The sequence below is a fragment of the Cydia strobilella genome, chromosome 1 (assembly GCF_947568885.1).
Source record: "Cydia strobilella chromosome 1, ilCydStro3.1, whole genome shotgun sequence".
Classification (NCBI taxonomy): Eukaryota; Metazoa; Arthropoda; class Insecta; order Lepidoptera; family Tortricidae; genus Cydia; species Cydia strobilella.
In genome coordinates, this window is record NC_086041.1 from 12789217 (window position 1) to 12807408 (window position 18192).

The window sequence follows — 18192 nt, forward strand, 5'->3', positions numbered from 1 at the left end:
TATTATTTTAGTAAGTATTTGGGATATACTTTTTGCAAGGTCGTTTACTTACAGGAAGCTTGCCTATTCAGATATCTTACTTATATCATGTCAGAGCAACATAACTACATCAAGTTTGCGTAAGGTTAAATTAACAATTATTTCCAAATCTTTTATTTTCATGTTGCGCCACACTTATAAGCTTACCTACAAATGTTATACGAATTAAATTAGACATTAGAATACTTGTTTGTTAATTAATTGACTCAAATAGTACAAAACTATATAATGAATCCCGATTTTATCAATACTAGAATCTTCGAGGAATATACCTTACTCCTACATAAGTAAGAAGACAGAGTTCCATGTACGTTACGAAATACACTAGTTAGGTCAAAAATAATTTCTGGAAAACGATAATTATTTAAGTATCATATACAAAATACACATTTAAATGCATTGGCTTTAGATACAATACAATAACTTTTATTTGCGTTGTTTGTTTCACCTTGTCAGCTGTTGTCAATTATTAAAATAATCAATAAACATGTAGGTATGCAGCTAAAGCTCTAAAACTCCAGAACTTCTGAATGTTTGCCTATTGTATGACTCATCAGGTGTTTTTCGTAATATACGAGCTTTAAATAGACTAACTTATGCCTAGTCGTCGGTGGAGTCGCTGCCTTGCCAATCCAATCACTGTAGCACAATAAAGGTACGATTAATAAATGGAAGAGAAAAAGGCACGCAAAGTGTATGTACATAGGTGCTGATTTGAAATGACGTCATTGGCAAGGCAGTGCTGGGACAGCGATACTACGCGCGACACACGGGCCAATTCGAGTATTAGTTGTGCGATCTGAATTCAATACGATACTGATCTGTCAGTGTCAAAAGTGACATTTCTTAAACCAAAAAACGTCAGTTTTGACACTGTTAGATCAGTATCGTATCGGAATCAGATCCCATAACTAAAACTCGAATTGGCCCGACATTCGACATTCGTTCCAACAGCATACAAGCTCGTTTTTTTTGCTACCAAGTCCAATTGTCCATCCAAGGTTATTAAAGCAAAATTTGTTACTGATTGTTTAAAAAATAAACTGCCATCCTTTACTAAGTAGGTAAGTATACTCGTAGTTGGCGCAGTGTAAGAAATGACATTTCACAGTTATGAATTGACCCTTATATTTATGAAGCTAAGACCTACCGTTCAACTGATAGCCTTAAGGCAATTTTATTTTATTTTATTTTATTTTATTTTATTTAAATTTATTTTATTTATTAATGTCTACCAACAGCTATTACATCTAATACATTTACTTAATGGCCAAGCAATAAGAAGGTATAGAGGGAAATGTTAAGAAGACAATTTTTAACCTCGTTGCTTTATTTGGACTAGTTAGGAGATGAACATATCAAAAGTCCCCGGCCGTAACCCTGGTGCTGGGGGGAGAGGGGGGTTTGAAGGTTCCATTTTTCGGTTTTTGGATTATATCTCGGAAACTATGCGTCTGAGCGACTTGGCCACTTATACAAAATAAAAAGAGATTTAATTTGTTACAAGTTTTATTCACTAGACTTATATTGACCGGGATATAGACCGTGATTACCTTTTGTATTATTTGTGAGCTCCCGATATTTCGACGCAGTTACATGCATCATGTTCACGGGTGTCACCCGTGAACATGATGCATGTAACTGCGTCGAAATATCGGGAGCTCACAAATAATACAAAAGGTAATCACGGTCTATATCCCGGTCAATATAAGTCTAGTGAAACTAACCGTGAATCATTCAAAACTCTAAGTTTTATTCAGTCAAGTTTTTCGAGATCTGTATAGTTTTTGAAATATCCGCTCTTGAAGGTTTAATGACCATAAATGAATTCAGCACCCCCGATTTATACGAAAACGATCCCAAACATTCATTCATTGATGTAGATAATCAAGATAAAAATGAGAGCCCTAAATAAACCTTCAAGAGCGGATATCTCAAAAACTATATAAGATATCGAAAAAATTGACTGAATAAAACTTGTAACAAATTAAATCTCTTTTCATTTTGTATAAATGGCCAAGTCGCTCAAACGCATAGTTTCCGAGATATAATCGAAAAACCGAAAAATGGAACCTTCAAACCCCCCTCTCCCCCCAGCACCAGGGTTATGGCCGGGGACTTTTGATATGTTCACCTCCTAACTAGTCCAAACAAAGCTACGAAGTCAAAAATTATGCTCAAGCATTTCCCTCTGTACCTTTTTTTGGGCATTTATTTCCTGGCCTATAAATTAGATAATTAGAGGTAAAGACATTCAAAAGAAAAACAGTGAAACTAAATGATGGATTTATACTATAGGTAAATTTTTAATAATTTTCGTCATATATATAAGGTTCAATTTATAACTGTAAAATGGCAATTCTTACGTTGTGTCGACTATAAATATTCCAAATTGACTTGGAAAAAATGGATTCGTCAATTCGAAATTTAGTGTGGCGCATAACATTTGAAAAATAAAGCCCAATGAAGGTAACGAAAATCTTCAAAACGGTTTTGTCGGACTACTAATTACTTATATGTGCTTATTTTAAATTGATATGTATCGTTCTAGGTTGTTTTTTCTTCAATTTTATAATACATTATTTTGGAGTAAAGCCCTTAACTTCTAATTTTGTATTTGACCATACTGCCATCAGATTATCTAGCGTATGCTATGCCAAACATCGGCAGACATTTTGAAGGCAACTAATCCTTTTAATTGTTACCTACCATACATTTTAAAAATGCTCAATTTTTATTTATCGCGAGCTATAAGCTATATTTCAATACAAAGCCCAAGCATTTAATTATTATTTAAAATAAATATGTACAATTAATTACTAAAACTCTCATTGCATGATATAAAATTAAAACCTAACTACAGAATGGACTACTTGAATTTCATAATTCTCGCATAGAAGAACATTTGAATTTTTACAAGAAATTTATCTACATTGGAAAAATGGAAGGACCCTGTTTCTGACATGGCTTATAATCAGTGTAAAGGTCATGTCTTTGGATACCTCTAGACAAATGTAGACATTTAAAAAATCTACTTATATGTATAGACCATTCTTTACTTGGATTGTTTTAAATCTAAGACCCCAGGCGTCAAACTATGATACGCAAAAAATGATTGTGATGTTTCAAAGTCATCCATCCATACTATTATTATAAATGCGAAAGTCTGTCTGTCTGTCTGTGTGTTCCCTCTTCACGCTTAAACCGCTGAATCGATTTAGATGAAATTTGGCATAGAGATAGGTTGAGTCCATGAGAAGGATATAGGATAGTTTTTATCCCGAAAATCATCCCTTAAGAAAGTAAAAAGCGGGATGGAATTGAGATAATTAATGAAGTGTCTGCTAATTTGTGTGCATAATATGCTCAAATTGAATAATTGCTATAAGATTTTCTCCAGGCGCTATTCTTACTCTAGCTGGGGTTACTAAGTCCACGCAGACGAAGTCGCGGGCAAAAGCTAGTATTTATATAACGTCCAGTCCAGTTTAAATGAACGGTCCATGGTTTTAATATTCAACTAGTTGTAAGCTATAGGAAAATTGTAAAGGAACACACATGAGTACTTTGTTATAATGTTTTTTGCTTGTTGTCGATGTCAAAATTTGTCTAGAATATCCGTTACAAAAAATACAGCAAGTCGAAAGAACGTAAGAAACATGGTCTTACGATCTTTGGACTAAGGCTTAGTAAAGAAACTAAGACTGAACTGAGCGAGGTATATAAGATTTAAGGAAATAAACTCCTGGTAACAAGTTGTTTTGACGCGTGATAAGGAAGTTTCGTAATGATAGTCATATTGTTAATAGTAAAATATCACTAAACAATATAGTTAGTTATTTCATTAACGAAGTCACGCGACAAAACTTTGAAGACACGAGTTTGATGGAAGTGTCGTCAAAATTACCTTCATCCTAAAATGAATTTACGACTATGATTGCTAAACTTTGATGACGGTACAAACGATTATTGCTCATTTATTTCAGTTTCAATCAATTTCCAAATTGAGCTTTATATTGGTATAGGAAACATTGTAGGTACCTACTCGTATTTCATGATTTTATTGTGCCAGTTATCTTAATTTTATTAGTGAATAAGAACACTGTATTCACAAATGTTTATTATATCCTGGCGTTACATATGATTAAGATTTTTTCTTATAATCGTAGGTCGTTGTCGACAGTTTCATCAAACCCCATAATCTACTTAAAACAAAACAATTGCACGCAAAAAAGGCTACTAAAAATCATTGTGTCGCTTCAGCGGTGTGATAATGTGATGGGTGGTAGCGCCAAACCTGGGGAGGGGAGTACTCTACGGGTACTTCTTGAGCCGTCCCGCCAGCGCCCCACATGAGGACAGTCTGTCTGGGCACCTCTGCTGGCTGCGTTTGCTGCATTCGTTCATGTTCCGCAGACCCGCTGGACCCACCAGGACTCGGCCCGGGAACAATACTAGGGGATCTCCTTTCTTGCCCCGTTACAGGACTCATGTACCTTCCACTAGTATCCACATATGTGTATTCTCTAGATGGGGGCCTATGATACGTCGGCGCCACGTCATATCCGGGTGGCGGCGCTGGTTCTAAGAAGCCATTGGGCGTATAAGGAGTGTAATGGTACGATAGTGGTTTATATTGATGGAAGATATTATCGGCCGTGAGGAATCTATCATCCAAAGGCGGCGGGGCATAATGTAAGGCGGGAGCTGGAGGGTATTCTCCGTACGGTGCGGTGTAGGCACCGTTTAGGTTAGTATACGCTGCTGCGACGGCATCAGCTGCTAGATAGTCTACAGTAGGCGGAGCAGGGGTGGAAGGCACCCGTCTTTTATTCCGACAGGTGGAAAGGAAGTCTCGAAGTTGTGTTTTGTAGCGGCGCGCGTTTCGGGGAGGGGTGGTGACGGTAGACTCGCAGCTTGAAAGCTGTTCCGTTTCCGAAAAGTACAGACTTGTAAGTCCTGTGTCCAAGTAGCTGACTTTAAAGTCCATGGTCCGCTTGCCGAGGAGGTCGCGGCCTTCTTCCTCCCTGTAAACAAACATTTCCAGTGAGTAGAGTCTCAATTGTTAACCATTATTATTTATATTTATACATAATTGCATAAATATGGCCAAATACGCCGTTTCGAAAACATACAACGGCAACGTTTTACTCACATTAACGGCCTATGTGTGCTAATAACGAAGTCGGGCTTGGAGTTTTTGTAAACCAGCCGCGATGAGGTCTGCAGCCACTGCCACTGCCCTTCTTTGGTCTGAAAGCGGTACGCGATCATGCCGGAAGCACCCGTTTTTAATACTGAAACAATGTTTTCCAGATTCATGTGTGTAACATAAAACATGGCAGCATGTTTCTAAATGGATTGGAAAAATATTAAATCTTATAATTATATAGTCTATGGTTTGTAGAAACTATTTTTGCTGAGAAATAACTTTCTTTATGTTTGTGAGCCATCTAAGAATTTCTTCATTCTTTCCAAAGACGGGTTATTTGGTATTTGTTTAAATGAAAGCAAGTTTATTTTAACAGACATTCATTAAAAATTAAAAGATCGGAAAATTTTATAATAAATACTTACATTCTTGATGAGCGCTGGCCACATAGGCTAGATCATCGTAATGTACTAAGTCGTAACCCCCCATGTTCCCCAGTTCTGCGTCCGTGTACCCTAGAAGCATCTTACCCCTGGAATCATACAAAAATATGCATTTAAGGAATGTTCTATTTCTTTGGTATATTTGTTTATTGTACCTCATTGTTGCAAATAAATGTATGTCATGTTGAAACAAACGAAAACGAAAATGCTGCGCACAGTGCGCACTGCTTGAGGTATTATTGACTCGTATAAGCGTATAAGGCGATGTTTTAATCTAATACATATTGTATATAATACTTACCTTTGATCCATAGACACCAGCGAAAAATCTAGTTTGTGCTTGCTCTTGAACATGACCTCTTTCTGAGGAATTTCCAGTAAGCTTGGTGGTCCAAAGGGGGCACATATTGCAAACAACGCTAGCGGTGGCTCTTCCGTCTTTTTATTCTGCCCGTGTAGGATCTTGACTCGGCCCCGGATGTCTAGCCTCTGTGGAAGGTAAAATGATTACCTATATTAATATTTTTTACATACCTCCCATAACAAGTAATCAACTTTCTTAGTGTTATATAGGTATGTAGTAGATATTTGTGTTTAAGTAATGCCAAAGAGGATATAAAAGGATAGAGCGATACTGTCATAGTAAATTTTGTAGCCACAGTAAATTCACTGCCATCTATCGACACACGATTAAATAATTAGGGTAAAACCCGGATAGATACCCCACTGGGATAGGTGCCCCAATTCCTAAAAACCTAACTTCCCAATATCGCAGCACTGAAATAGTAGGTTATATAGAATGCGCCAGCGCCACCCACCTCAATCACTCGCAAGCAGCCGCGCGGAATGAACGCGTCTTGCGTGTGTGTACCGATATCCCCGCAAAACTCGAAAAAATGTTGGCAAAGTTTGAAACGTATTTGTTGAAGCATAACTTTTAAACTAGTTATAATATTAATTCTGTTTTTATTATATCAACACACTGATATGTTAGGTACATATCTAACTGCCTATACTCGCTCCATTGTATTTATTTTAGTCAAAAAATGAAAAGGCATCTATCCATATCGAACAGGATACTCGCCCCGATTTTTCGAGGTATAGTTGCCCTTTGGGGCATCTATCCCGTCACCCATCGAAAAAGATAGGTATTAAAAAAAAATAATTGTTTTGGTTGTTTGTGACATTTTTAAGCAAAAGATTTCTTACTGTCGGTTTTCAATAAGTATCACACCTTTTTGGTATGGATTGATACCATAAGGATATAATTGGAAATCACCCTTATCGATAACCCGCCTCGATACCTCTTGCCTGCAAAGTGCACATTTATACTTTTCACCCTGTATAAACGTATGTTAAGTGTTTAATTTTTTTAAATAAATGCTTAAAAAATACTAGTGAAAACCCATTTTAAAATGGATGTTGATTTGTTTAAAAAAGTATTATTACGAGACCAAATAAACATTTTATTATAAATTTTAACTTATTTTATTCCATAGGGCATCTATCCTATACCCCAGGCATCTATCTTTCTTTGCATTTTGATTCTAAAGCATCTATCCATACCTGCGAGGCGTCTATCCTCAAAAAAATGCTCTCGAAAAACTTAAATACTGCAAAAACTGTAATTATTAGGACAACAGCAACAAGTTATAGGGAAAGAAAAAAGATTAGACTAGCTTATTTCATTAAAATTATTCACTAATAGTAAAAGTTTTCGGAATTATGAGGCAATTTAAAAATGTGGGGCATCTATCCGGGTTTTACCCTACTTGTTGTACCTTATTTCCTCACATGTTTGGAGAAAAACACTAAGTATATATATGCCTTGGCAAGAATAGCAATTCGTGGATTTGTCTTCTTTGTAGATAGAAGACGGACAATAATGTACTATTTATAAATACTTACCAAAAACCCCGATGTATTGTCTAGCAGGCACCTAAACCGTACAGTGAAGCTTCTCTCTAGAAGATGCGCTCTTTCGGGCCTCAAAACATCTTGGAGCGTCAAATTGTTGACTTCAGGAGGTAGGAAAGAGTTCCACAGCAGCTGCCGCTGCAGCTCTTCTCGGTCCTCAGAGTGGACTAACTCGTAGACCGACTGGTGTACTATGTCTGACTGGAATAGAAAGATGTGTTTGAGGGTTATGATTTATGCAACCCAAGGATCATTAAAAACCCAAATATTATACAAAAACGATTACGATTCTATATTATTTTATGTAATACAAAGCACACTAAAACAATAACTGAACAATAACTCGAGATAAATTCCAAAAAAAAACGAGTCATCATCCACCCATAAATCAATAAAATACGTAATAGCCCTAAATAATCGATTTCGACTCGATCATCAAATCATCTGTAACGAAGATGGACATATTAATTATTTCCATACTCAATAATGCAAATGTCAATCTTAACAATAATGAATTAGGGTGTAATATTGATTGGGGTTAAACAGTTTATGTTAAAAAAAACAGCTTTAACACATCATGTAACAAAGGCCGTGTAAATATGGATAATGCAGCGTGATGCAAGGAACTAATTGAAAATCAATGGGGTCGCTCAGGGCACGGTACTAGGGCCCGGTGACATGTAAATGATTCATACACAAAACCCCAAAAGGTTAGTGAGAGTGGGGGAACATATTGCAGGCATTAAACGTCAGAGGATGATTTGTTGCGTAATTGCTTTTGGGGTAGCCGTTGCTATGGAGTAAAGCTGTGTTTTGTTGATATTCCTTTGTTTTTGCAACGAGGTTTGAAACATCGATCGATATGGTAATCTTAAACGTGTACGATTTTATTATTATACTTAATGAGAACCGTATTTATGACTCGACATAAAATGTCCCTTGCTTTGGAAATCAGAATCTATTTATTGATACTCAATTCGTGCAGAAGTTATGGGGATTGGACTGGGCCTGGACTAGCGTTACTGTCTACAGTATAGCTAGTCTAATAGCGCGACAATACGGCAATCGTTGTTCTCTAATAGTATGCATCCATGGAGACCCGTTTTTGCATGATAATAGTTTTATATGGTCATGGTGGACGTGAGAACATGTTTTTTATGACATAAGGACTAAAAACATAGGGCACTGATGCGCCGGAAGAAAAAATAATTATACAAACAAATACATATATTATAACCATGGGGTTATAATATATGAAAACTAAAAAAAGCAGGAAAATAAAATGTGTTTGTCATGTAGTTTATTTTGAGGAAATCACCCATCTAACAAAGAAGCGCATAAGGAACCACCTGACCTCATTTATAATAGAGAGTGAAACATCAAGTTAGGAGTAGGAGGTGTAATGGCCGATCGATACGCCACCTGGTGCGCTCCTGACTCAGGAACGATATGGCACAGGAGTGCCACGAAAAGAAAACAATCGAGTCAAGACAAAATAGACTTTAAGTCAGTGCGGTATCAATTTTGCCATTGCAACATAATTGTTGTGGCAGTTTCATAAGGATAACATAAAGCGGAGGGAATTAATAATAGAAAATAGAAAACCTATTTAACCTAACGCTTATTGTAAAGGAAAGTGTAAGTCTGAATGCAAGAAAGTAATGTAATTAATATAAGTAAAGAACTCCAAGATCAGCGATTATCGATACGATACGTTCCGTACTAGGTATCATTCAGTTTTGGAATCTTTCGCTTGCTCGGGTATCAATATTAGCACGAGCGGTTAAACAACAACTTTACCCCTTGTAATACAAATAACTATTTGTTGTTATATTTATAAGGTATTTAAACCTTTAATCATTTTTTATAAAAGTTGAAAGGGATGATAGTAGACAAACGCAGATCGAGGGATTCCCGGAGCCCTTCTATTTAGCTCGACGTACCCCGGGCACGTGCACACACCAGGAAGTAGCAAGTACCGGCCGATTTAATGATTCCAAAATCGATTTGTTTAATCACCAGTTACCCCTACTGACAAAGATTATAGCGATAGAAGAGGTATCGTCGGGTGAGAATACGTTTATGCCATACGCCACTTACGAGTACATTGGTTGGCAGAAGAGCGAAAAGAAGAAAAAAAAATGTTTTTGAAAAGTTTGACATTTATCAAACTTATTTATCATTTAGACACATGTGTACTATTTATATATTTAATTTACCATACAAATATTTTGGATATACCATGGTAATCATGAAATAAAAGCATTTTTATTATTGCCATATCATATCCGTTTTGATGAGTAAATGTTAAACGTACTTACAATGTATGACATTACACAAAAGTTTTGGATATGTCATACTTTTATGATAATTTTCTTTTAACAGAGTATAATTATCCTATAGTAAAATGTGGATATGGAATAACATTTTTGAAAAATAAGGTTTTTTTTAAACCGATTAGTGTCAATTATACCATGTTTATCACTAAAAAACGATTTTGCTTATAAATGGATATGGCACAAACGTATTCTCAGCCGACGGTATAATAAACTGAAAACTGAGCGATGTCTATTAGCTAGCCGAACTAAACGCATAATTTCAGAGATATTTTTTCTTATTATGAACATTGCTTTCAGCTGCTATTTCGCATATAATGAGCTATTTATGAAAACGAGTAAAACTATGTCTAATAAGGCATGCGAATATTTAAGCAATGTTCTAATAAGCAGAAGATTGTACATATATTTTTCTCAAAAATGGACGGCAAAGTCGACGTTGCCGGTTAAAAAGTAGGTCGCGAAGTGCGTAGTTTATGGTCAGTCAAAAAATTAAAAAGTTAAAACATTGCAGTCTCGATTTTTGGACTGCAATGTTGCATACAAATTCCATTATTTGTCGAGTTCCAAACTTTTTAAAAGTTGAAGTGGCCATATCAAATGAAGGCTTAGGTCCATTAAACAGCCAAACAGATGATTAGTACTTATTATTATAATGTTGGTACCGCGACTATTTAGGTGTCTCAAATAGGTTGGCGTATTTTCAGCAGAAAAATACACTTCCATTTTTAATTAAAAAAATAAAACGGCGGCAAAGCAAATATTTTTACTTTTTTCTGTGAAAATATATACATAAGAATGTTGCTTCTGTAAAATATTTCTATTATATTTGCATTTATGGCGCCATTTTTGAGAAAAGCACTGCCTCGTCTGGAAGGCTACTTGCTGGCTTCGGATTCAATTAAACGGACTCCCAAGGTCGTCCGTTTAAAACGAATCCTCAGCCAGCAAGTAGCTACTTCCGAGCCTCGACAATAATGTACTATTATTACTGGCTTGGAAAAAGTGTTTACAAGTGAAACAAAACAAATGATAGCCCTAAGCTGCTTACGTATAACTTGCGCTAATTACAACCACTATATAAAAATATAGACGAGTAAAAACTAATTGGAGCCTTTTTATAGTTCTGGGTTTATGAGTGGCATCGACATTCTATAAACATTTAATCTATGCTAAATAGTCAGTCAGGTAACGAAATAACTCGGTTGCCTCGAGCATAAACAAAAGCAAGCGGGGGAATAAAATTTATACCATGCTCCTTTAGTGAAAGTTTTATTATAAGGGGTCGGATTTGGAGCGAAATTGGGGTTTTTACTTCTGATAGCAATATTTCACCGCGAGCTTTATTAGCCGTTATGCGGAGGGCATTTATTAATGAGCAAGTTTTTAAAAATGCGGCCTTTTTGTCACGTTTTTTTCGTGTTGTATTTTAGGGTTCCTTTCGATAATTGAGTATTAGGCGTCGTGGAACTTACGATATTCTAGCATGAATTTTCAATCTGGTTTTCCACTAGATGTTACGGCTGGTATGCACAGGAAGCAGAATAGTGGTTCATTTTAGAACAATTAAATACACCTAAATTTGATGTTTTCGTTATGTACTAATAGGTCGCTGTTTAATTTACTTTTTCGCAATTAACATTTTACATTTATTGGATAAGAAATATGCCAATGAATAAAAACAAAATGCCGAACAATTACATAATATGAACTATACCATTATCTTTATATCCACAATGCCTAATTGATAATAGTAACTATTTTATTCATACAATTACTTACTTACTTACTTACTATTTTATAAACAGCACAATATAATTTAGTAAACTACCTATCGGAATAATGCATCGCGCAATAAAAATAAGTAGTGTCTACAATTGCTTTGAAGACATCAAAGGAAAAAAGTTATTGTAATGTTTTGCAAATCTAATAATAGTAGTAATTGAGTTAAATACAATTTACATATATGTACCTTATATGTATATTAAATGTCACACCATCATATTCAACGGAACCCTTGAAGCAATTTTTTTTCTTTTTATTTAATTACTAGTCCGATAAAAAGCTTAACCGATAAAATGGGGTGGTTACTTCAAAGGTTTATCGTCGAATATAATATTTTTATTGCAAGAAAATGTTTCGTGAATAAGTAATTAAAAATGTTACCTACTTGTTTAAGTATTTGACACTTCGTGAAAATAATATTGTTGATTTTGCTTCTATTATAAACTATTTCTTTATAACCTATATAGATATTGTTTAATACTGTTATGACTGGCCCACTTGCACCATCCCACTATAACCATTAAGTGGTTAAACCGTTAACCCAGTGTCAAATTGTACTGGTTAACCCCGAGTTAGTGGAATCGTGCAAGTGGGCCGTTAATTAATCTTTTATTTTATTTTATACAATAAAAAGGTTGATATGCCGCATACTTTTATTTTAAAAATGTACTACATTTTCAACGTAAATGTGACAAAACCCAAAAAGTTCCTTATTTAGAGATTAATCACCGCAGGTTTCGTGATTAGCAACAATTAGGGTTAATTACCACTAAATCAAATTAACCAGTGACAAATTGAACCAGCTATGAAGTGAAGGTTCTTTCAGCCACCGACAGCAGAAAATAACTGAAAATTTTGAAAATTTTGGTGGTCGGCGACACGGGAACATAGTGTGACCATAAAGATTTAGGCATATTATTATACATTTTCGAAACAATTGGCACTATTGTGAACTAAGAAAATCTTGAGCATATCAAATCTTATATTTTGAAAAAGTCTCACCAGGCGGCCAAGTTCTTCGTTTCGATAGTTATATGTAATGTTCATGATCTTAAAAATCACATGCACGCGATGAAGAAAACTACTAAGATGTAAATAAAGAAAGTTGTTTTTTAGAGTAGATAAGTACATAGTTATAAATAGACCGACAGATTAATTTAAATAGGTGGTACGCATCACGGGAGAATGGGCAAAAGATTTTCGACATTAACGATCAGACAAGCTCGGTTTGGGAGGACTGGAGCATCCCTTTACATTTTATTTGCTGTATTTCTATACATCTCATGTCATTGATTGTTCTTATGATAGTTCCTTTAGGTCTCTCTTGGTTGGGCTTGATTTAAAAAGAATTGCAGAAATTTCACCGTATTTTTTTTAGTAGAACGTTACATTTCTAAATAAAGTAATAAGCTAAACTTTAAAAAAATGGCTACAAACATTTTACGTGAGAGCTACTGCTCCGTATGAAAATGAACTGTCATACGTCCTTCTCTCGCCTGAATAGTATTGTAGATTTAAATTTTAAATAAATAAATAAATAGGGCCATCATTTGAAGCGATAGGTATAATATTCGCCAGACGTAATGCACTGAGCATAGTGGAGTGCTACGAATGACGTGAGCTCTATAGAATGAGTAGTTGTGATGGGCGGTCTCAACTAACCTGGTGGAAGCCGAGGTAGCTCTCTATGCTGTGGGTCGCGAAGAACACCTCGCCTTCGCATGTGAGGATCATCAGGAAACCGTTCAGCGCCTGAAAATTTATATTATACATTTGAAAAATACATATTGTAGGTAAATATGTTAACAAAATATTATGTGAGTAGTCCTTAGGGGCTATTTTACAAATAAATCGAAAAATTTACAGTGATATCATATACATAGTGTCATAAAACTGAAATGTTTTATGTTTCCTTACGTGTTTGGATTAGTGGAACTATATCTTGTGCCTAGGTACAGTAGCTGCCAAATACATCATAGCGAATAATGTGCTCACATATATCATAATCATAACTCGACTATAAGTGTCTTTGATAAGTATCTTCCACATTTTCCACACGCATAATTTTTTTGGAATTTGTTTGAGCTGAAATTTCAATTTTAGCTTTTTTTAACAGATCGAATAACTAAAAGTCGAATTGGCCTGATAGTTGAAGCATACGTGAAAATTGAAAAAATGCCCTAAAATAATGACTTGAAATTTCAGTTCATCAAATTCCAAAAAATGTATGCGTGTGGAAAATGTGGAACATATTTATAGTCAGTGTCAAAAGTGACATTTCTTCAACCAAAAATGTCACTTTTGACACTGACAGATCAGTATCATATCGGAAACAAATCGAATAATTAAAACTCGAATTGGCCTGAATGTCACAGTGCAACCAAAGGATATAATATGAGAAAATTTGACAAGATTTTAGTGTTTTTGTTTTTACTTAATTTTGTTTTCTTATAAAAAGACATGGGCTTTGCGTTCCTATGTGAAGTAGTCATTCATACAGGAGCAAATTCAATCGAGTCCTTCCGATGGTGAACTAGGGGCGACGAGTTTTTCCAAATGGCACGACTTGGCAATTTCCCACTGACGCTTGAGTTATGAACGCTGCCGGCTGAAATGCCGTGCGTCCACTGACTCACGTTAAACATATGCTTAACTTTTTAAAGATAATCCACCTACTTTTGGTAGACAGCTGACACCTAGCCTGGTTCGACTGTGCTAAAAACCACAACCGCCATCAATTGGCCCCTTTCATCAAAATTGGCTTAGGTACTTAACATGCCACAGTTCAATAATTAAGCATAAAATAAATGAAAAATGATATTTTCAACAAAAATAACTTATGAAAATGAAGATTTCATATGAATGAAATTATTAAGTTACAGGGAAGATTATTTACAGGGAAGTCTGTGGGGCCTGCGGAAACTCGTCCACGGCCAAAACTTAAAATATCCGCTCCCACAAACTAACGGATATTTATTGCTCGAGTTTGGATTGATTTATTAGCGAATAATTCATAATTTATTTATTCGCAAAGAATTCAGCAGTAAATTCTACATATCTAACATAGTAATACAACATACAACACTTTTAAGTTAGTTAGAAGAATTTACGAGTAAAAGTAAATAGACATTAGTCGAAAAAAATGGAAATATGTAGGTGATATGAATTACTTTCATTTATAGGTAGGTTGTCAGCAACATTAAAAAACCTGACTGACTGACTAATGACTGACTGGTGGTGAGTGACCCGTTTTAATTTTAATATTAATTTAATATGTTTGAGTCTCACCTGATATTTATAGTTAAAGTTACTGAAATCTCTTTTATTTCATTTTTTGAAATCGATTTTACCATAATCCAACCTACCATAATCCTACCATAATTTTATACTCTGTCTTTCAGGTCAGTTTATGGCAGTTACATAACACTAAATGTCGCTTTGCATGAGTAATAGTAGATTGTGTCACAATTTCACTTCGCCTATGACGAAAATATTATGTTGCGAAATACTATTTAAGGCATTAAAAATAGTATGCAACAAAAAATAAAAAAATACTTGCCTATACTCAAAACTGTAATTCAAGATCACAAAATCTACCACAAGGTTGCCACTGCAATAAAATGTTAGTGCAATAGTATTTTCCTATTAAAAAAACGCTAAGAATTTGCAAACATACATGTAATTTATAAATTTAAGTTATTATTTAACTCTAAACAAGCGTTCCTTTTTATCCCTAGATGTATTGGCATCTAAATTTTTAACTTTGATGAAAAAAGCACGAAGTAAAATCGTGAATTTAAGTTCGTTAGAAATGTCTTGATGTTAGTTGTCTGTTAAAAATCATTAAGAGTCGGCGACAAAAGTTTGTACCATTTTTTAGACCAAGAAAACCTTATTTATCAATAATGATGAAGCCAATATAAAGAAGCATATTGCAAAAAGTTGGCGAAACCTGAAATGTTAACTTGACAGTGACATAAGTGACTTTGACACTTTTGACAGTGACGTATCTGTCGTAGATTTTTTGGTCTTGAATTCCAGTTTTGAGTATAGAATAGAAAAGTGCAACTTTTTTCCCTTCTAGCAAGAAAGAAAAGTGCCACTGATCCTTCCTAGCAGGGAAAAATAAGCTCTCTCCGAATAGGTGATGTGAAAATGCTTTTTTTAGGCTGTACCACTCAAACTGAACAACATTTGTTCAGCGACTTTCAAAAATAACTTGTGTTTTAAAGTTAAGTACTTTTTCAAGTTTATTCGATGACACAATGTACCTATTGCGAAATTAGACTTATAGGACCTAACGATATCGTGTAAGATGAGTGCTCGCGGCCGTGCCAATGCGATTTCTTTCTTTAAGCATCACAACTAGAGGTACATACATTTCTGCACACACCGTCAAGGAAAATTTCTCCGTCGGGCATGGTCTTAGGCGGAGTGCTGCCGTCACTGCCCGTGCGGCTTCTTTCTTTAAAAGCATCACAACTAGAGAAGATACTAGACGAGTTTCTGGACACACCTGCCGGAAACATTTCTCCGTCGGGCATGACATGGTTGTAGGCGGCGGGTTGGCGTCAGTGCCCGTGCGGCTCCTTTCTATAAGCATCACAACTAGAGAAGGTACTAGACGAGTTTCTGGACACACCTGCCGGAAACATTTCTCCGTCGGGCATGACATGGTTGTAGGCGGAGGGTTGACGTCAGTGCCCGTGCGGCTCCTTTCTATAAGCATCACAACTAGAGAAGGTAAGTAGATAAATTTGTTCACACACCTGCAGGAACATTTCTCCGTCGGGCATGACATGGTCGTAGGAGGAGTGCTCCCGCCTGTGCCCGTGCAGCTCCTCCTTGTCTTTGTGCATCACAACTGCAACAAAACAATTGTTAAATTAAAACTATGTATTATAAATATTATTTAAATTTTAGTTTTATTCCGGCTCGTTAATGTATTCGCATCCAGAAAAAAGCATAAAATTTGGCATGCATATAGCTTGTCTAGGTAAGACAAAACTACAAGTGGAAGCAACTTGTCAAGTGAATGCTTTCTCCCCTATCTCCACTTTATGTGTCCCATTATGCAGTTTTTCATTGATTTTAGAAAAACTGCCGAAATGTCCACAACACTGCCAATGAATTGTTAGGGAAATTAGCAGTACTATTCAGTGGATCCCAGTGGGTTTAACTAAGACAACGCCAAATAGAACATAGAACAATATATTTTATACATATTGAATATGTCATATTTAATGATGAGTGAAGGCATCAATAGGACGCCATAGTTCGAACAAATAAGTAAGGAAATTTGGATTTACACTTCCAAATTTCTAGTGTAAGTTGTCAGTAACATGTGAAGTTTTCAAGCTAAAAATCGGACAAGTGCGAGTCGGACTCGCCCATCGAGGGTTCCGTACTTTTTAGTATTTGTTGTTATAGCGGCAACAATAATACATCATCTGTGAAAATTTCAACTGTTTAGCTTTCACGGTTCATGAGATACAGCCTGGTGACAGACAGACAGACGGACAGTGCAGTCTTAGTAATAGGGTCCCGTTTTTATCCTTTGGGTACGGAACCCTAAAACTGTAAAACAAATTAAAAATAAAAGCCGTTTTGTGAATAGTACTATATATTATATAAAGTATTTTATTCTTAATTATTATATATTAAATATACGAGTTGTAATATACCTATATAGGATTATTTATTGACTTTCATATATTTATCGTTCAAGAATTCTCAAAACGAATGTGTCGGATAAGGAATGTTTGGTCAATTTATAGGTACCAATAATAAAATATTATTACATATAAATACGTGAAAAGAAAAACAAAAAACTCTGATTCAATATTTTATATTCCACAGGACTATGACCAAACATACATAAAATAACAAGAAACGTTAATCCTCCGAAAAACTTATAACGATAACGATTATAGCGTAAATAATATTTTATAACGCCATGGTTCCTTTGAAATAGCCGCTCCTGTTTTAATTAGGAGTTACGGTCGCCTGCGCACTTTAGAATATACGCCTATATAACTTAAACATACATACGAGTAGGTACGTGGCTAATAAATATATACGAAAAGTACTAAGGTTCTAACACCTGCCCTTTTGCAATCCGCGATTATTATTCCAAGCTCGTATTTCTTAACCAGGTGGCACCATAATGTTGACTTTAATTCCTTCAAGTAAGGTTGTATTTTAATTATACGTGAGCAGACGATAAAGTCATGTGTGGATTGTTGCGATTTTTAACGGTTTTTCTTTGATGAGTATCTGGTTCCGACTTCGATGGAATTTTAAACAGTTTAAACTGATATCAGTAATTACTTATAAACTTTCAACTATGTATATTTATGCAAAGTATTCATATAAAAAAATATTTGCGCGCATACCAAATTTGTTCAATATTTACATAAATAGTAGGTATATAACATTAAATTAACTACCAATAATTCTTGAATACTTATTGAGCCCCATTTTCAGTAGAGTAATGGTATTCAATTTACCTGTTATTAAG

General features: G+C 35.3%; 1 protein-coding gene and 1 long non-coding RNA gene across 2 annotated transcripts in view; both read right to left on the bottom strand.

Moving 5' to 3' along the window:
* LOC134746679 (uncharacterized) overlaps positions 1 to 18192 on the bottom strand; it is a 368384-nt gene that overhangs the window by 320723 nt on the left and 29469 nt on the right. The window lies entirely within an intron of this gene.
* Positions 4107 to 18192, bottom strand: part of LOC134746210 (aryl hydrocarbon receptor) — a 135660-nt gene continuing 121574 nt past the window's right edge. The window contains exons 3-9 of the mRNA XM_063680540.1: positions 16442 to 16536; positions 13335 to 13424; positions 7543 to 7752; positions 5936 to 6123; positions 5617 to 5723; positions 5195 to 5336; positions 4107 to 5066 (exon numbers count right to left, since the gene is read on the bottom strand). Coding sequence (XP_063536610.1) covers positions 4286 to 5066; positions 5195 to 5336; positions 5617 to 5723; positions 5936 to 6123; positions 7543 to 7752; positions 13335 to 13424; positions 16442 to 16531 — 1608 coding nt within the window. The 5' untranslated portion in view covers positions 16532 to 16536 and the 3' untranslated portion in view covers positions 4107 to 4285. The remainder of the gene's footprint in view (positions 5067 to 5194; positions 5337 to 5616; positions 5724 to 5935; positions 6124 to 7542; positions 7753 to 13334; positions 13425 to 16441; positions 16537 to 18192) is intronic.